General features: G+C 37.2%; 1 protein-coding gene across 6 annotated transcripts in view; it reads left to right on the forward strand.

The window, feature by feature from the left end:
• Positions 1-22,753, forward strand: part of LOC131164790 (phosphatidylinositol 4-kinase beta 2) — a 76,413-nt gene that overhangs the window by 11,771 nt on the left and 41,889 nt on the right. For 3 of the 6 annotated variants that reach the window (XM_058122243.1, XM_058122252.1, XM_058122279.1), the window contains exons 2-7: positions 13,529-13,720; positions 13,915-13,963; positions 14,941-15,073; positions 15,222-15,708; positions 17,716-17,796; positions 17,880-18,002. In XM_058122243.1, the coding sequence (XP_057978226.1) occupies positions 13,529-13,720; positions 13,915-13,963; positions 14,941-15,073; positions 15,222-15,708; positions 17,716-17,796; positions 17,880-18,002 (1,065 nt within the window). The remainder of the gene's footprint in view (positions 1-13,528; positions 13,721-13,914; positions 13,964-14,940; positions 15,074-15,221; positions 15,709-17,715; positions 17,797-17,879; positions 18,003-22,753) is intronic. The other 3 variants (XM_058122261.1, XM_058122269.1, XM_058122284.1) reach the window with 1 other exon arrangement.

Consider the following 22,753-nt stretch of genomic DNA (forward strand, 5'->3'; position numbering starts at 1 on the left):
AAAGTCTAGAATACCCTTTAGGTGGCGTTTAGTTAACAAAATAAAAAATATTGCCTTGGAATGTCCTGGGAATCTCATACCCAAAAATGGGATGCTAGCTTCATGGGAATATTTTGTGCAGTTTGTGTTATACGATACAATGTACATAAAGTGCTTGTGTTAGTGTTTGATTAGACACGGGAGTCTGCTAGGCATTTGAATAAGATTACCATTATACTTCTTTTTTTAATTGATCAGTGAAGGAAATTTATTTGAAGGGCATCTAGGGGATGCCAATCCAGAGTACAGATAGTCAACCATCCTGTACTGTGTCACAAAAATCAAGAATTAATTGTATTTGTTCACCACAAGCCCACTATGCCAGCTGGTAACTGCAGTAATCCACTGCTCTTTACTGATATGGAGTGGTGTTATCTAATTTTTAAACTCTCCTGTCACCATTATACTCTAGTCAACAATATAAGAAGAATAATTATATTTTCCACACAAAAATATAAATATATACCAAATTGAATCCATCTCCAATGAATATATACCAAATTGAATCCATCTCCTAATAAATTTCATCATCTTAAATGAAAAAAATTTAACATGTAATAATCCAATAACCGAAGTTTCAAAATTTCAGCAATTATCTTATATTATTGTGAAAGTTTATTATTATAAAATGAAAAAAACATGTAATAATAATACATTATGGGAGCATAAATGTCGAACCAGCCAAACTAGTGGAAAAAAATAAAGTTTCCATGGGAATGGGATGGGGGAGCATGGGAATCCTTCATTCGCATGGAACGTGAGAATTCCTGCCCTGTTAGGTCCAGCTGCAAAACAATTATGGAAATTGATGCAACATTACATTCCCAGGAATGTTGAAAAATGTTGCAAACAAGCACCCCCTCCCTCCCAAGGAAGCTTTTCACATTCTTTACATTTCTTTTCAATCAAGAAAGTAAGTTTTGTTTGTATACCACTCCCAATATCGAAATGGCAATTAATTTTTTTTTTATGCAATTTCCAGTGAAAATTTCACAAAGCGCTTGAAATTTATTGAAATCTTGAAATTTGAGCGAAAATTCAAAAATTTTAACTATAAAATGGAATTTCCTTAGCCCGTGACACTATCACCAAGTTGCCATTACTACTTCCAAAGTTTGGATCATGGTGCTGTAATCACTATGAGCAACTTCTGGTAATGTTTTGCTGTTACTTTATCACTCTTAGAAGTTATAAATAACACCATGTTATTCTTCTCCTCCTTTACTCGCACTATTGCTTTTGGCAACATCAACCATACCATTACCTTTCTCCATCACTGTTTAAGTTGGCTTGGAATTCTATGCTACATCCAACAATTGAGATAATAGTTTAAAAAATGATCACTGTGTGGTTCATATGGCAATAATAGGTGTGGTCATTGCGAATATTATGTAATGAATAACATGTACTTGTTTTTTTTTTTGGCACGAGTAAACTTATAAAGAACATACAAATTCACACTCTTTGACCCAACCTTTCATACCACTATTTTAAATGGGCTTTTTTTTTTTTCAGCAAATGTAATCAATATACATACAATATGTGCATGAAGAATTGAATATTCTTCTGGTTTCTTACTTATGGCAAGGAAAGCCTTATGCAATTCAGGCTAATAACTCACAAATATAGAAAAACATGAAAATTAGCATATTCAAATTCATACAAGGCATGATTGCAAATTATTTAGGGAATGAGGAAGAAATTAGGCCTGGAGGTGCATTGTTAGCTCTAAATTAAGAAGATGGGTATGTGATTAGAGGGTTGGAAGAGAGCGTATTTGTCTCTTGGGGGTTGTGTCCTCATCAGTGGTTGTGTCCTCATCAGTGCCTGACTTTCCAACATTCTTAGTTATTTCCTTTCTCTCTTTAGAGTCCCCTCAAAAGTAGCCAGGGCTCTACAGATGTTGATGCATGATTTCCTTTGGTTGGGGTCTAGGAGATCAAGAGAGATTGTTTTGTTAGTTGAGAGGTTGTTAGAAGATCCAAGATCCAAACCCGAAGGGGAATTGGGGCTTGGCAATGTGGTATCCAAAAAACATCTCTCTAATTTCTAAATGATTTTGGAGGTTTGTGCTAGAAGTAAATATTCTAGGGCACAAGGTTAAGGTTCCATGGAAATGGGTGAGGGACAGGAGGAAGCGGTATTATTTCTCATGCATGCCCCTGGGAGTTCTTGTCCTAGGCAGTGAGTCAATTTTTTTCTCTCACCCGCTTCAAAGTGGGAAATGGAAGGATTCTCATTTTGGGAGGATGTTTGAGTGGGTGGGGTTCCTATGGAGCCGAAGATGCCTCATTTTTTAATGCTTTCTTCTCTTCACAATGCACCTATCATATCATTCATTTCTTGTGAGGGGGGCTATCCTTTGTGGGACTTCCATTTTTTCAAGAAGAGGTTGATGAGCTTACCACCATGCTTTTTGCGTTGTATTGGTTTGTTTCTTCTGTTGAAGTATTTGGTAAATTGGAAGACATAATCATAATGATATGTCTCTCCCTCTATAATATATATCAAGTACATGACAATGACCATAATACCTTTACTAATTCCCACTAACATAGCAACAACACATGCTAAATGACCAAGGTAATTAACACCCCCCTCTCAAGTCGGAGTATAATATCACATGCTCCTATTAGTTACAAATGAAATTAACATGTGCACCCCCAAGGGTTTCATGAATAAATTCACAAGTTGGAATTCATACTTCACATGAGTTGTTGTAATGAACTTTTGTGCAAGTTTCTTCTAAACAAAGTGACATTCAACATCAATGTGTTTTGTGCGCTCCTAGAAGATTGGGCTGGTGGCTCTATGAATGGCAACTTGATTATCACGCATTAATTTCATAGGCCAAGACTGTGGAAAACCAAGTTCTTCCGATATGTATGTAGTTTGAGCTATGGCTTGATACTCTTTAACTCAACACTTGACCTAGTCATCACAGTTTGTTTCTTGCTCTTCCAAGATACTAAGTTACCACAAAAAAATAAAAATAAAAAATAAAATACTCAGTTGTGGATTAGGAAGGTGTCCTAGCCCAATCCGCATTTGTATATCTTTGAATATAAGTGTGACCTTGATCCTAATAAAAGAGACCTCTCCTAGGTGCACCTTTTGGTATCTCAAGTACGACATCCCTGTGACTAGTTCTTAGAGAATAAGAAACTAGCTAGTAATACTTTTGTCTGGTCGAGTGTGAGATAGTTCAACTTTCTAAAAAGTCTTAGGTATTTTTTTTTGATAGAAAAAGAAATTCATTAGATAAAAAAAGAATCTACAATCAGGAGAGAAGAAATCTCCTTAATGAAACCTTGGAATCCCCAAGAAAATTAAAAAAAAAAAAAGGAAAATCACAAAAAGAGTAAATCAGCAAAGAAAATCAACACACCCTAAGAAGAGACTGCCAATCGCGCTGAACGTCTTGAAATGCACATCCCCTTGAAATTTTCATTGTCTACACACCATAAAGAAGCCATAAAAACAACCTTTTCCACACCAACCAATATGGCAACTGCTTCCCTGAAAATATATGCAAGTTACGTTCCTTTCACAAGCCCCAAAAACTGCAAATAAAATAATGCAATTCCTTCCTTCTTCCTCCCAAACCCCACAAAAGATATTGCCAAGAAATCCTCCACTGTTCTAGGACAAACCTAGCTTTCTCCAAAGTAATTGAATAGCTTGTTCCAAACTTTCCATGCAATATCGGAGTGCAAGAAAAGATGTGAAACTAATTCTGAACAATCAAAACAAAGCATATATATAGAGCCGTAAAGAGAGCCTATAAGGGTCCCCTCATCTGCAACCAGTCATTAGTATTTATCCTATTAAGCACAACCAACCAAAGAAACACTTTGGTATCTGCAAAAAGTCTTTGGTATTGTCCAGGGTTGGGCCAACAAATCACTTATATCTTGCACTAACCTGCTGTAATCCCAACAACTCAATCTCACGTAGAAGGTTAAGAACATACTTGTTCGGTGACAAAATGGTTCCCATGCGAGATTTGAATGCTTCTATGCCCACGAAGTATTTCAATGATCCTAAATCTGTGGTTTGAAGTTCAGTTTGTGAAAAATGCTTCAGGTGTTGGATAAAATACAGCGGGATTTATTGCGCTTCCTTGAAGGAAAAAGTCAAGTTCTAAAACACGTAATCATTCAAACCACACTCTGGGAGACTGCTTTAGCTGGTACAAGGCTTGGTTGAGCCGACACACTAAGCCTGACTCCTCCTGAGTAGTATACCTAGGTGGTTGCTCCATATCTCCTCTTGACGATCACCATGTGGGAAGGCATTATTCACATCTAACTAATGCAATTTAGGGGCTAGTGACAGGTGGTGGCTAAGGAGATGAACAAATGAACCAAGGCAAGTTTGGCAATTAGGAAGTGTGTGTTTGAGTAATCCAAACCATATTCCTAAGTATATCCTTTAGCAACAAAACGGGCTTTCAAATGAGTCACACAACCATTAGGATTGACTTTCATGGTGAAAAGGTACCAACCACAAACTCCTTATGAGGAAAAGGTAACAATTCCCAAGTAGCATTACCTTGTAATGCATCTCTTCAACCATTGTAGTCTTCCATCCAAAATGGGCTGAGTCATCAGAAATAGATTTAGAAAGCGTGACAAAAGATAGAGTCCTAACAAAACATGAATATGGGGTGACAAGAAATCATAGCAAACAAAATTAAAGATGGGATACTGTATACATGTTTTTTTTGGCTTTTTAGATAGCAATGGGAAGATCAACATCTTGGGAAATGGGATCACCAGACAAGGAAGGCAAAGGTGTAGCATTAGAAGCTAGAGGATACTCTCCTTTCTTTAGTTGCTATTATATATGCGCCAACAAATTTGGATGGTTGAGGCCCCGAGGTTGGCTAAAGGACAAATGATATACACCCAAATATATGAGGTGGTAAAGAGATTAAAAAAGAGAGCATCTAGAAGATAATAGAGTAGGGAATTTTACCATCACTTGGGATCATTTGGAACCACTTATAGAAAAACTCTTTTTTGGGGAAAAAAATTATTATATAAAAAAGTACTTATCTAAAAGTTGTATGGGATTACTTATTATGTGTACTTATTTAGGAAAAAAAATATTTTTTAAGAAAATACCTATTTTCCTTGGCAAAAATTAGTTTGGAAAAGTACTTCAGTGAAAAAGTACTTATTTTTGAAGACGTTTTAAACATGGGCTGTGTGTGGTATCACTCCAAAACACTTTTGGAACAATCATATGATAAAGTAGGGTATGAGTGACTTAAAAAGCAATTATCTATTTTTTCTCTCTATGACTCTATTTTGCGAATAAGATTTAGAAAATAATGAGAGATTTCTTATGGTTAGGAGTTGGTGGTTTTTGGGATCATTTAGTTAGGTAGGAGGAGGCCTACAGGTTTAAAAAGGAGGGGGGCTGGGTCTTGGAAATTTGGTGTCTAAAAACCTCACTCTCCTAGCTAAATGATTGTGGCGTTTTCCTTTAGAAGATCATTTCCTTTGGCATAAGGTGATTAAAGGTAAGCATGGGTTGGGTGTTCTTTAGAGCGTCCTTGGAAATCTATTTTTCGGATTTATCCCTTATTCATTCTTCACATTAATTTTGTTGTGGGGAGGGGTTCTCGGATTCGTTTTTGGAAAGATCCATGGTTGGTGAATGATGTTCTATCCACATCTTTTCCTCACCTCGTTTGATTGAGCTTCGGGCGAGATATCATGATCTCTTTTTTTGTGGTCGATTTGGGTAGCACTCTAGTTTCTTGGAACTTTCATTTCAGAAGATCTCTAAATGATGGAGAGATGATGGAACTTTCCTCCTTGTTGTCGTTATTGAATAATTGTCATCTTCTTCAAATAGTAATGGTCCATCTTCGGCTTTGGATCTTTAGGGGTTTATTCTTGTAAATATTTTTCGAGTTTTTGACCCGTTACAACTTTTGTTTTCCTCTATTTTCACGTATTTGAAAGGCTAAAGCTCCCCCAAAGATATTGGCTTTCATTTGGCTTACTATGCTTAATAGAATCAATACAAATAATCTGTTGCAAATTAGGAGATCTTTGAAGGCCTCGTCTCCAAATGATTGTCTACTTTGTTATTTGAATTCTGAGTCGGCTCCTCATTTCTTCTTACACTGTGATTTTTCTTGGAGGATCTGGAATATTTTATTTGGTGTCTTGAGAGAAGCTTGGGTTTGTCCAGCAACAGTGGATGGAATTTTGGCTACCTAAAGGTTTTGGAAGGAAAAAAGATAGGTTTGCGTTGCGGAAGTGTGGAATTTTTGAAGTGTTGTGGGATTTATGGTTGGAGGGAAAAGGATAGATTTTTTCAGGGATAAATTGAGCAAGTAGCTGATTTGGTAGAAGCTTCATTATTTGGCTTTTTTACAGTGCGTTGGCTCTGATTGTTTTAAGGGAGCGAGCTTTCCGGAAGTTTAGTGAGATTGGAGAAATTTTCTGCTTTGATATTTCAAAGGTTTTTTTTTTTTTTTTTGGTGTTTTTAGTTTCTTTCTTTTTTATGGATTTTTCCAAAATTTTTATAGATGTCTTATTCTCCTTTTTGTAAATTCTTCTCTTTCTAATGAAATATCTTCTTTTTCTAAATAAAAAAATCTCTATTTGTTGTAGAGTGTGGGCATAAGATGATTGATGAGCAATATTGGACTTAGTGGCACGGTTCCACATCATATGTGTACTCAGGAGATCTTGGACTTATAAGGATGGTTTGGGCTCCAATTATGTGAGACGCCTTTTATAGGATAAACCCATGAGGCTAATGGGTCAAAGTGGGCAATACGTCACTGGAGTTGGGCCCAAAACTGTTGCTATCAGAGCCACCCTAAGGGTACTATGATATGGATGGATCCTACATAGAAGTGTAAGCCACTCTAATGAGAGTGTCAGAGATCGGACGGGAGAGCATGGCACGATCCCATATCAGATGCGTATTAGGGAGATCTTGGACTTAAAAGGATGGTTTGGGTTCCAACTATGTGAGGTGCCTTTTATAGGACCAACCCGTGAGGAGGTCAGTGGGCCAAAGCGGGCAATACCTCTCCGAAGTTGGAACAAAGACTATTACACTTGGGTCATATAGGTAGTGAATTGGGTTATGAAGTACTCATTAGCATCATCACTACGAAGTATTCAAACACGCATATCATATTGAGTCTTTATTTTAAAACAAAAAGCCTAAAAGATATGAAACAACTCAGAATCATCCTTTATTAAATAAAGCCAAGTTGTATTGGTGTAGGACAAGAAGTCGGACAATGGGTAGACCCTTGTTGGAGATTCATTCAAAAGGATTGGATCAAGGATAGTTGGGTTTAGATAGTAGTTTATTGTGTGTTTAGTTTATTTAGTACAGGATTATGTGTGTTTGGCTGCTTGTTTGTAGTGTTTTTGTATTTTAAGGGGTCGTTTGGCATCATTGTCAAAAATTACATAAATGAAAACTAGAAATGACAACCAAAAATCGGAAACAGAAACTAAAAATCAGAAACCAACAACCCAAATTCCCTACAACCATCTTCTCTGTTCTGAAATTTCAGAGTAAAAAAAAAAAAATAAAGAAAAGAAAAGAAAAGAAAAAGAAGTGCAGTTCTGAACTTTTCAATAAATTCCAGTTGTGTCCTCAAACTTTCAAATGCCCTTTACCTCGTAGATTTTCATAACACCTCCCACACCTTCAGAAACAACACCACCAAAATGCTTGCAACATTTCATTGCTGTCAGACCACACATGTGGTCCCATCTGCCGGCAGAATATTTTCCAGTGTCATTGGTTCTTTGCAATCCCTAACATCCTGTTTTTCTCTCATCACACCACCACCACCACTACTGTACTCCCTACCTCTTGATCTGCCGTTGCCTGAAATTTTATTGCCGAAGGACCCTCGCCAGAGGCTCATGCACCCCATGCACTAGCGACCTGTGTCAGGAAAACCTCCAATCTGTTCTGCAATTTCCAGATTCGTGAGAAATTCATCAGCCACAATATATTGGGTTTTTTCCATGATATTTTGATCTGCAGTGTGATATTTTGCATGTAAACTAGATAGTTTGCAAGAAAGTGTGCTAATTTGCTATGAAAAGTGAAAAATTGGTTACTGCCAGTGTCAAAAATCAGGTTTAATAGCTGCAATTCATGAGTTCTCTAAGTGAATTGGTTTCATTTTTTGTGGATACTTAAGATCTAAGGTGAAAATTGAATATGGTTCTTTCATAATTGGGAGTCAAGTTTATGGTTTTGCATGATTAAATTGAGAATTTTGGGCTATTACGTTAATGGATTTTGGCGATAGTTGGAGTATATATGAATAAATCCAGCAATATGGTGAAATCTTACTGGAAAAATGATTGGCTTTTGTCATAATCTATATATAATATCAAGCCATTCCATACCTTTATTAAGTATGGGAAAAGTCTGCAAATTCAATATTGATGGGGGATGTTCTACGAACGTGATTTTTAGAAATGGAGTCACTCGTATGCAACTTCATCTGAAACCCCATTGAAAGCCTAACGACACATATTGAATTGATAACGCTACTTTACATGATTGTGAAAGATGTTTGTTTCCTATCTTATGGGTGACTATTTTGATTACATTGGGTGTGATATCATACCCTTGAATATTGGCCATATACTCCATGGTTCTTCATGTTTGAAGACATCCAAAATCTTTCAGACATTTCTATTGTTGAGTTTGTCATTCTTGATGTGTTTTAGATGCCAATTATCAATTGAAGTCTATGATGTTGCTAGAGGGTTGTGGTTTCTTTGTATCACTCATGCATTGGATTTCGAAGAGTCCAAGTTTGCTTCTTACTTCTAGCCCTCCAACATTGCAAAATTTGAGGCCGAATTTTTTCTAACTAGGGGGGACTTGATGTAGGACAAGAAGCCGGATCTTGGACAGACTCTTGTTGGAGACACATTCAAAAGGATTGGGTCAAGGATTGTTAAGTTTAGTTAGTTTTTAATTGCGTGTTTAGTTTAGCTAGTGTAGGATTATGTGTATTGGGGGCTTCTTTGTAATATTTTTGTATTTTAAGGGTTTGTTTGTAGTTTCATGTTAGCGTTATATGTGTAATTTCATGTGTAGGTTTTCTCATAAATTGTATGTGAAGAAAGGCATGTTGTAGGAGGTTGTTGAATTTGAATTCGAAGTGAACGTGAGATCTCCCCCTTGTGTCTCCTCTCTTTTCCCCCCTCCTCCTCTTCAGTTTCTTCATCATTCTCCCCATGGCTGTAGATCTTTGATGCTGCCCCTGCTTCACATCCCTTATTGAATAATAAAACCTTAGACACAACTCAACTAGGAGACCAAACATTACAATTGACTGACATAAAAAAGCTTGCTGCCCATTTATTAAGTAAATGGAACAAGATGAAGCTTTCCCAGCTGACGAGACTCACACTCAAGACTAGTTCTTCTTTTTCTTACCTCTTAACTTCTTCTTCATCAGATCACTCGTACACTGGATCATTAAGACATTCATTACAAGTACAGTTGATGTCAAACCACTTATGACCGGTTTTGGTCATGGGTTCGTAAACCGAAAACCATCTCCATTGAAGTATAGACATGTAGCTCAAAGTAGGAACTAATTTTTTTTAACTTGTTTAATGAAGGATGACCAAGGCGACTATGGATTTGGAGTGCTGTAGCAGCAGTAGTGTAGTCTAAAGACGGAGAAAGCAAATTAAAGTGGTAAAGCCCGTGAGCTTGATGTCCTCTGCCAATCGCCTTCCTCATCCTTAAATCTTGAATGACAAAAGAATAAGGAAAGAATGTCTTCGACCAATTCATGGATTTTATAATCTTGCTAATAGACACAAGATTGAAGGAAAGCTTGGGAATATTCAAAATAGAAGAAAGTGAGAGTTAGTGGAATTTACTACATTTATTCCCTCAATAATAGTAGTGGTAACATGAGTTAGGCTTTTAGAGTATTGGTGGGTGGAAAAGATATTAGTTATATCTGCCATATGATCAGGAGCTACTGAATTTGTAATGGACTAGGTTGAGAAATATTGGAAGTTGTACGTACCTGTTTGAGGAAGAGATGCAAGGAGAAGAGAAGCTTGCTAGGGTGCTTAATATTGGAACTTCAAATACTCTTCCTCTGACATATAGTACACTATTGGTGATGTGTGGTGGTTTAGCATGAAGAACCCAACATTGCTAGATTGTGTGATCCCCACATTGATGATGATTGCGCTTGCTAGGGGGTTCTCTACCATGTCAATCTCTTCCATTACAAGCACTTGAACCACCTTGAGAACTTTTGTGCATGCATGATGGAAGAGTAGAATCACCTTGTGTAACAAAAGTAGTCTTCTCAGAGTTAAGAGACTAAAGAAAGGGTTGAGGAACGTGTATTGGAGGAAGAACTATGGACGTGAGAAGACGTGGCAATAAACATCGGTAGAAGATGGGCAACTTTGCAGTACCATGGATTTGGGACTAGATTGCTTCAAACTTGGGTTTCAAACCCGCTAGGAGCTGACTTTTGCATCTTGCTAACATTGGTGGTTATGGTTGCACGACGTTAAGCTCCTCATATGGATGTACTTCATCTCCGCAAAAAACTCTGTGACACCCTTATCTTCCTATTGTAACTGAAAATACTACAGGGATAGATTGTAGGTATGTGTAATGTTATTGGAATATAAGAGCTTGACATAATCCTAAATCTTCTTGCGTACATCCTGATGCATGCACATCCATGCAATCTGGGGTTCCATTGAGTTCCACAATAGGGAAACAATCAACCAACTCTTTTTTTTTGGTTGGTGATAGAAAAAGAAGACAATTTATTAAAACTGAGAAATGGAGTACATGATTTGGTCCTCCCCAACCAGCTAGAAAAACTGAAGAAAAACTATAAACAGCAAGGAAAAATACTGAAGTAGGAAAAAATAAAATACTATACAAAAAATCCATTGCAAGAACGTGGCCTTCCAATCTCTAGCAAGGTCAGACAGCAGAAGACCCTTAAAGAAACCTAAGGAGTGCACCCACAAGGAGGCTTGGGAAGCTTCTCTGTTCCACAAAAGTGTGAGCAGGTTGATTGACTTGTGGAAATCCTAGCCTTCCTCTCTACCTACAAGGTCCACAAAGAATGGAAAAAAACAGCTGCACACCATCGAGCTCTGCATTTCTTGTTCTTACCAGAACCCCTGAAACAATCAACAATGAACCAGCATAATACCGTCACAGCCCCAAAAAACTAACACACAGCTCCAAGAAACCAATGCACAGCCCTAATGGTACCAAGCAACCATTAACAAAGTTATATGGGCGAATAATTGAAAAAGGTTGGGTCTTTAAACAAAAGAAATGACTAACAACTTGATATTATTGAATTCCTATTGATCCAAACAAAAACATCATATCTCCATGAAACCTACCCATTGTGGAGTTGCCAAAACCCCTAAAGCTCACTTATGGGAATTCCTCCACAATCCCTTAACATAATTATATACAAAAATAATGTTTTCCATTTAAATGTCCTTTCTTTGTTGTGTCATCCATTTTTAAGGTTTGGTATTCCCTTGTGCCTCCATGATCTTGTCTTTTGGCATTTCAATGCTACCACATCCTCCAAATGCAAAGATTGGAAATGGGCTCCTGTTATGCATTCAACCCCTACTTTTGATCCCAATTCTATATGTCATTTGCAGACCTATATTAATTATGTGATGCACAGCAGTTTGCGAAATTTTATCTTAGGGCCTATTTTATGAAGAAAGGGTGGTGGGCGATTAGAAAACATGTTTGTTAAATTTCTAGGCAATGGCTAATTTAGGATTTTTGTTTAGTTCAGCAGGAGAAGATTAATGCTGGCGTTCAAGGTAAATGAACAATGATTTAGAATTAAGGTATACATAAATGTGAGTTGGTAGAAAATTAAATGGCTAATTCAGGATTTTGTTTACTTTAGTGGGAAAACATTAATCTTGAGGTTTAAGATGAAACAAAGTAGTGTTTAGATTAAATTAATGCATAAGAGTGAGTTGGCAGAAATTTGAATATGCTGGATTCAATAGAAAAAGAAGCAGCCATGTTTCAATGTTCTATAATCAAACTGTTGCACTGGAAATTTTGTTTATCAAACTGCAATGCCATTATTGGTGCGAGAGACTTTATTTGCAGATGCGTAGAAACTTTCTACTCAAGCAAGAACCTTCTTTAAACTGGCCTTGGTGTAAAAAGTTATATTCATCGACTCTGATTTCATTTGACACGAGACATATAATTTGTACACAGACTTTCTACACAAGGCTTTTTCAACCTTAAGAAAATATTTCTAGTAAGATTCAAAGAGATCTGAACTGTTCTATTAACCAATCTCATACCCAAGGTTTCCAATGGAGCCTGTGGATTCTCAGTGATCCTTGCGCTCCCAATGGTTCTATATGATAATAGGAAGAAACTCAAACTTTCTTGTCACTGCCTTTTAAAACCCCATCCTACACTTCCTTTTAAACCCAAATCCATTGGCATTGAGAAGAATTGGAAGAAACTTCCCTACACTTACCACCATAGGAGTAGAAAGAATAACTATTCAGCATTTAGTACCTTTCATGGGAGCACATGCTAATCCTGTATTTTGGTATAATCATTTACAGAATTTTATAGATAAATTATAGGCAAGAGGTTAAATGCATGAAAAATCAGAGAGAATTAATGACCACATTGCCTGGTGTAGAGGGGAACAATTTTTCCTTGAGGCAATTAACCTTCTTAGCAGCAGCCCCTAATTGATTCTACCATTAAGAGCAGGAGCTGCTGAAGTGCCATCTAAAATCTTAGCAATCAGATGTGCACCTTCCTCCACAACCTGGCCCATTAATTAAGCTACATCCTCCTTCAATATCCTAAGCTGCCAAAAATGGTCAACTCAGTAAAAAAAAGCAGTAGTTGGCATTCATTTCTATTTGTCATAATTTTTATGGTTGTTGAATTAGAACTCTCTTGTTGAGGAAAGAACATGAAAGCTCAAATCTATACTTGTAAGCAATGCAATGAAGAATTTATTCCAAAAGAGGCAATTTATTTCACAAAGACTGAAGTTGTGTTTAGGAGCATGGATTTCAGGCCCTGGATTTCTCTTTGTATTTGTATGGATTTGGACGAAACTCAGTATAATTTTGTATTCCATATCCAAATCCAAATCCACACATGTCCAAATCCAAGGATGGAGTTCTAAGCTTCCAAACATTTGGTACATATGTGGAATACTTGAATGCTGTCATTCAGTGAACTAAGATGTGGATAGCATATTCCTAAAACTACTTAGGATTAGGCTTCCTGAAAAGATTTGAAAATAAATTAGCATCATGAACAAATGGGAAAAAATGATCAAATATGTGAAATGTTTTTGACATGATGTGTGCATATTAGATTAGTGTTATCTCATTATGCTTACGAGTACTAGGTTGATTCACTAAGCTTGAAATTTGGCAGAAGCGTCCTGGCTCACCAAAGCAACGGAATGAAAAACTGAATGCTAAGCCTCCACTTCCAAACAATGCTGCATCCCAGTTTCGTAAAGGGACATATCATGAGTCATTGGACTTCGTGCTATCATTATGTGAAACGTCATATGGCTTGGTGGATATATTTCCTATTGAAGATCGCAAAAGTGCGCTTCGTGAGGTTGTCTATCCTTTTCATGCTTCATACAACACTTGACCCCGACTCACACTTGTGCACGTAAAGAGAAACTATTTTTCTTAATATTTTCTGACACTTGCCCTCCCCAGACCCTTGATGGTGGGGGAGCCTTCTGCACTGGGGTTACATTTATTTTCTGACATATTTGCTGCTTGTATGCTTTCTTGTGTCCCTAGTCACTTGCAGAGATCAATTTGCATGTAGCTGATGCTCAGGCCAGTGGAGGTATTACTTTATGTTCTTGGCAACTGCAGATTTAAGTAAAGGGGTGCTCATATTAATGTTAAGTTAATACATGGCTAAGCAGTAGCATATTTTAATTTGTTTCCTTTTTCTTTGTGGCAGAATTGGTTATATATTCTACTTGAAATTATGAGAAATTCTTAAAAATTTTGAGAATACTAGGACCTGCATTTATACGTGCCTGCATGTATCTATGTTTTTTTCTTTCTTCTTGATTATGTGGCTAAATGTATTCTTCATATCTGAATGTAACAGAAGGGTCTTTACTGAATGACAATCATGATTTTAAAACATGACTAGGATATTTAAAATATGGAAATGTGGGTTTTCTTTCGACCTGGTTAATATTCTAAAGAAATGTTTACTTCAAGTGTTTGCTGATAAAATTCAAGCTTTCAAGAACTGATGTTTCTAGCATCCTAACTTTGTCTTCTCAAGTTTATGCGTATTTTAACATAAAACTGAATGTGAAATCTCACTAATTATTCTAATTGTTGTGATAGTCCATTACTGTGTCCTTTGGAGATGTGTGGTTTTTGCAGTGTTTTCGACACTGTGGATTGCAAGGAATGCAAGGATCTTTAAAGACAATAAATTCCTTACCCGTTACTTGGGATAGTTTATTTTTTTGCCATCCTTTCGGGCTCGTTCTGTGGGTTTTTTTTTTTGTCAAAGAATGTTGTTATTCGACAACCAATGGGATTGGAAACTGGCTCTGGTGTAAATGAATCTGTTTTTTCCTTTTTTGTGTTTGTGAGGATTACTGATCCTCCACCTTTTGCATTCTTCTTTCCTTTCTCTTAATAATCTTCTTTTTCTATATATATATATGTGTGTGTGTGTTTGTATGTGTGTGTGTGTGTGTATGTATTTATAAGTAATTTTTTTTTTTCCAATTGGAGGTTTCATTAAAGTCATTGGCTCCATTTCTCATATGAATATTGTGGACTTCATTGTAGGAGTGTGCTTTCCAATGGGAAAGGGGATGTACCGTGTTATCCACATACCTGAAGATGAAGCAGTTCTTTTGAATTCTAGGGAAAAGGCTCCTTACCTTATATGCATTGAAGTTTTAAAAGGAGAAATGCCTAGGTATTATGGAGTTAAATTGCCTTACAGAGTAATAAACGTAGTTCTAAAAATTTATTTTGTTATTGTGTTTTGATAAAAAGAAATTATATTTTTATTGTGAAGAGTACAGTGATGGTGCAAATTTACATGGTTTTCCTTGCATTCTTAGCAGTGTTATGGATGCATCAAGTGCTCAAAAACTCTCTAAAGGAGGAATTCCTCTAGCAAATGGAGATGCGACGTTGCCGAAGCCACCTCCATGGGCATATCCTTTGTGGACTCCTCAGGAGGTGTCTCGCAATGGTAGTGATAGGATGTTGAGGTCTACTTCTCAGGCAATTGATCAGGTGATGGCTCATATGTGGGATGCAAAAGCAAAGTTTGTTAACGTGAGCTTTTCTTTGGAGAAGCAATTGATTTGCCAGTCAAAGAATATTGAAGCACCTCATTACAGTAGTAGGCAGCTTGCTTCAGTTCCCATGGAGATTTCATCAAATAGTTGTCAAGCTGGAGAATATGTTAATGATTTGGAATGGGTGAGTGTTGTGCTGACTGCTGATCCTGGGGTTCGTATGGAAGACATAGAGGATCAAGAGCCACCACGTCGGAAGGAGCACCGCCGTGTTCCAAGTACCATAGCCATAGAGGAAGTGAAGGTGGGTTTTTGTATTCTTTGGTAGTATTAATGCTGTAGTTGCTGTAATATTATTATTGAGACTTAAAATGGTTATCCTACTCACATCCGCAGCCCTCAGCCGACAAGATGTTTGAGGTTTTTTTTTTGTTGCTCTATTAATGGAAAGGTTTACTTAAGCAATTAGTTTACTGTTTTATTACCTTGTTATTAATGCAAACATATTCTTATGTTGCACTCGTCTCTTGTAATTTGACCAAATTATAACGGAGATGCTTTTTCATCCCTGAAACTTTCTTTCTTAGCTAATTGCACCTAGAAATATTGGAAGAGGTAAACTGTTCTTAAGGAAATGTTATATGTGATAGCATGGAGTAGTGCTCAATCTGTTAACCTCTCATGATTTGCATTAGACAGGCCAAGGATTCGAAATCCAGATCTGATGCTACAGTTGATGTAGATTGCTTGATGTTAGGATTTAATATGATCCAGAATTTGGTGCAATTTTGTGTTAGCGGTTCATATCATAGATGGGGATGATACTGCCAAATTGTTGGTGCTGGGGGCTGTTTCTGAAACTGAATCGTGTTCTAGAAGAGCTAGAGTTTGCTTGCCTTTTCTATTTGTTACTGCTGCTGCTGCTGCTACTGATACTCTTACTACTGCTATTATCATTTGAGCAATTCCACATCACCACATGGTGCAGTTGGATTTTACGGACAAATCGCCTTGTTTGGTGACACATAACCCACTCACTGCACTTCTTATAAACAGGTGGATTATGTGTCATAAATCCTACATGGTGTGGTTACAAATATGATGATCGAGTGACACAGCAAAGCATTATGGTTATCATCTTCATCATCATATTATTTACTGCTTTTATCCATCATTTAAGGTCCTGAAGTTATCTTTGTGATTTTTCTTTAATTTGGTTACGGTAGAGATAGCGTTAGTATGAATCATGTTCTTGGTTATTGGTGTATATTTTGCAAAAGAATTTGTGAACTGGTTGATTTAATTTGTACAGTTGTACCATTATTGAGTTGGTGTAAGTTTTGGGTTCTCCCACATAAATTGATGCACCAGCTGTCTGCATGGAAAGTTGGGGATGTTTTTTCGGTTGACTGACATTGTCAAAGATTATCCTATCATTTTTTCATGTTCTCCATTGCTTGAGTTTTGGCTGTAGTTACAGTGTAACTAATTGTTGCTTGTCTCGTATGCTTATTGTACTCTTTTTTTTCAGTGTTATAAATAACGGCTAATGTAGATGCAAGCGACATGATTGAAGAAGTATGAATATGAAATGTCGTTTGTATGATGTAAATGGTGGAAAACTAATATTCTCCCCTGGGGGGGGGGGGGGTATTCTTTAATTTTAGAAGATTTTGCTTTAAGGTCGAATATGGAGAAATTTATATCCAAAGCAAATCAGATTATGTGCTTAGCTTATGAGGATCATTAATATGTAGATAATTCAGCCTCTAGTTTTCTTCCTGGCGCCTTTCCATTTCAGTTGTTTGTCCTTAGCTTTTCTTCTTTTCAATAACTGTTCTTAGGCTAATCTTTTCACTTCTTTCAAGTTAATGAGACACTGGTTTTCTTTGTCATGCATGTAAAGTGTTTTTTATAACAGTGGGATGTTGTATTATGTTACAACCTTATAATACTTTCCATGTGGCAGCACTTGTCTGAGATGCTGAATACCTTTCCTCTGAATGTTCTGAGTTTCTGGTTGCAGTTTCAAGCCCTTAAATGTTAACATTGATTTGTACATGTGGCATATATATTCTCATATTTTTTGATGTTTGTGTGTCTGGTGTATGCATATTCTCCAAATGCTGCAATCTGATATATGTTTCTGTTCAAGGGTCCAGTTTTGATGAAGGATAAAGTGCTATACTATCATTTTGTTCTTGTACTTTTGGAGGCTAGATTCCTTGTATATGTTGTTTGGTAATTGAATTAATTCTGATAAGTGACCTATTGAGTCTTGTTTCTGAATTATAGTTCTCTTTTCCTGCAGGCTGCTGCCGCAAAAGGAGAAGCTCCTCCTGGACTCCCATTGAAAGGGGCTGGTCAAGATTCATCAGATTCACATCCAAAAGTGAGGAGTTGCTGGATATGTAGGCGTTTGTTTTCTTTTTGTATGGAATGTGGCTTCTCAAAGATTGAAATCATCTTATACAGGTTACGGATGGTGGTATTCCCAAGCCGAGTGATGCATTATCCGGTGAGCTTTGGAAGTTAAAGAAAGAGAGGATTCGAAAAGCTTCAGGTTATGGAAAATTACCTGGTTGGGACTTGCGTTCTGTAAGTTCTGTGCCTATTAGCCTGTGTGTTTTCTTTTAATTTTATTTCGTCAGATTCATTTCTTTTTAACTTAGTATCTTCAAGCATTCTTACTGATGATTGAGGGGGCACTCGATCTTAATATTAATTTATTGAAATAGCAAGAATATGCCTAATTATGAACATGTCTCCCCAAGTTTAGTCGATGTGCATAGTTGTTTCCTGTAGTGGTTGAAGTGTTTTGTTTCTTCAAAGTAACTTAATGATACGCCTGGAAAACTTTCCATTGGAAATGAGAACAGCAGAGTACCTATGGTGCAATGTTACCCTGCTTGTGATTGGTCATCGCCATTTAAAATTTTTTCTAGTATCTGCTGTATATCTACTCTTTCTGATGTGAATTCCTTTTGAGTGAATGGTCTTGCTCCTTTAATTAGGGACTTGAGGTGGTATTCTTTTTTTTTTGTTGAAGTCCAAACCTTTTCTAATTGACAGATAGAACCACTTGATTTGGGGGTTTCTCCTGGAATTATGAATAAGATATTGCATGCGGTTTGGGAATTCTTTTATATTTCTCATGATATTTTTTTGAGTGCTTTGATGATATCATTTTTTTTGTCAAAGTTTGTAACATATAGGAGTTCATTTTTATCCAGTTTGATGCCATTCTCATATACTCTGTGTTTTGTTACTCTTACATAAATGGAAGTTTCAATTTTTATCTCAGTTTTTGTCCATTGTATGCCCTTTTATATTATGGGGTGCCAGCTGTTGTCATCGCTGTTTACAAACTTATATACTGGAGTGTGGGATTGCTTTTTCTTGTCATGTGTAGCTACTGCCATTGTGGTGTTTTCACATTCTTATACGTTGGTCTTGTTCAGTGAATTGCCTGTGCATCATTGACTTAACTGGAATTTGTTTGCCATTGCAGGCACTACCTTTGTTTGATTTGTTGGTAGATAAAAAGAGCATATTTATGACTGCATAACAATATAAAGGTCACAAGATGTCACTGGAAAAATAATTTTTTCCCAAAAATTTTGAACTAAGTGGAAACGAGACCCAAACCAAAAAAAAAAAAAAAAGGGAGAAGGAAAAAGTGCCAAGGTATATAAATGAAGAAAAATAATTAAAACATGATAATAATGATAGTATATATTTACACACACACACACACAGAGTTTCAGAAGTCATAGTATATGATGATTGATGATTGAGACAAATGTCTTGAGTAAGTTGGAGGAGCTGGTGCACTGAAATGTTGCTTTGAATGAATTGATTCCTGTGCTGACAATGGACATGATGATAGTAAAGACTGACCCATTTTATAAAATATTTGTTATTGGAAATTGTGACCTAGAGTGATCTCCAGCTTACTAAGTGGTGTACCGGAAAATGAGCAGGAAATGTTAATAACTCTTCCAGATACTGCTGTAACTGTTGTAATTTGCAAACATATTGTTCTGTATGACAATTTACACAAATTCTGAGTTTGGAGACTTGACACTGATTTTTATGGAAACCTCCTTCCAGATGTTTGTATAGTTTATAACCATGCACATGATTTTAGTTGGTTCCACCTGGCCAATCTAACTCAAGTCGCAATTTAATAATATTATTCTATATTGACCAGCGTGATTTGATTCAGTTGGCTGGTTGAAGTGATTACATGACTTGAATGTCTCAATGAGGCTTCCTGCCATCAATACGGCAGTGGTTTTGTGTACTCCATCCATTCGCTGAATGACTTTAAACTTTTGATGTGCTTTTGCTTCTATATTATTATGCAGCTGTGGTGTAATAACAAGTTAATCTGGGAAGCCCTGTTGTATCGTGTGGTCAGATTTGCTAAAATGATTGTTTAAAAGCACCCTGAAAATGTATAAAATGCTTTAATAGTTAATATATGATGATTATATTGCAATGTTGGTTAAATAAATGCTTGGATATAATTAAAAAAGTTGAAGTACCTGACATGCCACTTAGTTGGGAGCATGGTTTTAAATAACAGCCGCGACCGTTACGTAACGCACTTAGTTGGGACTTGGGAGTGATATCACTTATGTGTCAGACATGAACACATTGGCACATAGCTGGCATGCATCCTACATGTATGCATGTATGTCCAACTAAAAATTATAAATTTTAAAAAACTTGAACCTCTGAAGGTAACAGCCATGAAACAGCCGTGATACAGCTGGGTTTATTTTTTAATTTTTTATTAAAATATGGTGAGAGTTCATGAAGGACTTATCTGATTTGGTTGGGGTTTTCCCTACTGGTAAAGCAACGGTGGTGTAGGCGAAGGTTTGCAGTTAGGCGTTTGTGCATGGAATCAGGTAGTGAAAACGGAAAAGAACGTGATCTGTGAAAGATGTAGTTATGTGATGCAGGTGCTACATCAGATGCAACAGTAGCAATCGCAGAAACAGCCTGCTTGTACATTGCCAATGGGACAACATCTTCGTAGGGGAAATACAGTGCCAATAGCAGATGCAGCTATGGTTTTGTTGGGAGATGGGAGTAAGTTGAAGGTGGAGTTGAGTGGAGCAGGGTGCTTAAAAATTATTTTGGACTTGGGTGGAATTTAGGAATTGAAGGACTTGAGGTTGGTTGGCTGAGTGAACATGCCGAACTTAAAAAAAATTATTAGTTGTGAGCTAGTCCTATGGACTGTGAGCAAAGGACATGGTCTAAAGTCTTGTGAGACTCAAAAGATGTCTGTAGGGAGGGCCAGTTTGAAAGATTTTAGATCCAAGGTCCATTGTGGTGCTTTGAAGGACCAAGCCCAAAATGGTTTAGAATCAGATGGCTGTATGAATCAGGCCAATATTCTAATTTGCTCATAGGAATGATGGGCCCAAGTATATGTTTGTTAAATAGAAGAGGGGTATAGCGCAGGGGTCGGGGACACTTTCTTCCAGCCCCTTAGGCCTGTTCTGAGCTGGAGAAGCAAAAACTTTGTTTGTATTCTTTGCAGATTAGGGTTAATGATGGAGTGCGTGCTGTAGGACAGAAGCAAGCTATGAAAGCATGGTTTAGGCGAGCATGGGAGGATGGCTGATGGTACGTCTTCAAGATTCTGGTGGGGATTGCTAGCAAGATCGGGAGGATCATTTGAGAGTTTTTGTGGTTCTGGGCCCGGGAGTCATAGGGACCATTTAGTGAGTTAGAATGAGGTTTGAAGATCTAAAAAGGAGGGGGCTTTGAGTCTTGGGAAGTTGGTGTCTAGAAACACTGCTCTTCTAGCTAAATGGCTATGGCGTTTCCCTCTAGAAGAATCGTACCTCTGCCATAAGTAATAAGAAGTAAGTTTGGGTTGGATGAGAATGGGTGGGATACCAATGCTAATTTAAGATGCTCTTTGGGGATTCTGTAAAGATCCATTTCTCAGATTTATCCTTCTTTCATCCCTCACGCTAAACTTGAGGTGGGGAGGGGTTCTCATATTCATTTTTGGAAAGATCCTTGGCTGGGAAATGCACTATTTTCTACTTCTTTCCCCTTAGGCCTGTTTCTGAGCTGGAGAAGCAAAAACTTTGTTTGTATTCTTTGCAGATTAGGGTTAATGATGGAGTGCGTGCTGTAGGGCAGAATCAAGCTAAGAAAGCATGGTTTAGTGGAGCATGGGAGGATGGCTGATGGTCCGTCTTCAAGATTCTGGTGGGGATTGCTAGCAAGATTAGGAGGATCATTTGAGAGTTTTTGTGGTTCTGGGCCGGGAGTCATAGGGACCATTTAGTGAGTTAGAATGAGGTTTGAAGATCTAAAAAGGAGGGGCTTTGAGTCTTGGGAAGTTGGTGTCTAGAAACACTGCTCTTCTAGCTAAATGGCTATGGCGTTTCCCTCTAGCAGAATCATCCCTCTGCCATAAGTAATAAGAAGTAAGTTTGGGTTGGATGAGAATGGGTGGGATGCCAATGCTAATTTAAGATGCTCTTTGGGAACTCTGTGAAGATCCATTTCTCAGATTTATCCTTGTTTCATCCCTCACTCTAAACTTGAGGTGGGGAGGGGTTCTCATATTCATTTTTGGAAAGACCCTTGGCTGGGAAATGCACTATTTTCTACTTCTTTCCGTCATCTATTTTGTCTTAGTTCTGAACTAAATAAATCCATTTTTTTTTCTTTTTTGGAGGAACACATTGACTGGATGATTTTTTCTTGGGCATTTTTTTTATAATGTTTATATTTAGTCTTGGAGAGTCTCAGTTTTTATTGGGAGATTTCTCATTTTACCTCTTGTAAATTCTCTTTCTATTAATGATATATTCTTTTGTTATTAAAAAAAAAGGGAGGATGGCTGATGTTTCACTGTCTTCAGTGGGAGAGGGTTGGTGTCGTGATGAAAGCAGTAAAATATTCTAGTGAATGTGGATTTTTTTTTTCTTTTTGGGGGTGGGGGGGCGGGGGATTAACTAAGGATCCTGAAGGGTGTGTGGAGGATTTCCAGGGTAAAGGCGTTGATGCAGGGGATAAGGTTACTGGTAAGGGAAGAATGTGTTTAAATGCTAGTGATAATAAAGGTTATATTCGTGACTAGGCTGGGTGGATATGGGAAAAGAGTCTGAATTCAATCAAGAATTCAGTTGGGGGAAAAAGAGAGAATTTTTAGAAGAAATGTTGAAGGAAGTTTGTGTATAGTGGAATCTTTAAGTGATCAGATTGGGGACATAGATGAGAATATTAGCAAATAGAAGGGGAAGAAAAAATTGGGTGATGTGCCAGAGAGTGATGGTGATGTCACAGAGAATGATAGAGATGATACT

Source organism: Malania oleifera, chromosome 1 (genome assembly GCF_029873635.1).
Source record: "Malania oleifera isolate guangnan ecotype guangnan chromosome 1, ASM2987363v1, whole genome shotgun sequence".
NCBI lineage: Eukaryota > Viridiplantae > Streptophyta > Magnoliopsida > Santalales > Ximeniaceae > Malania > Malania oleifera.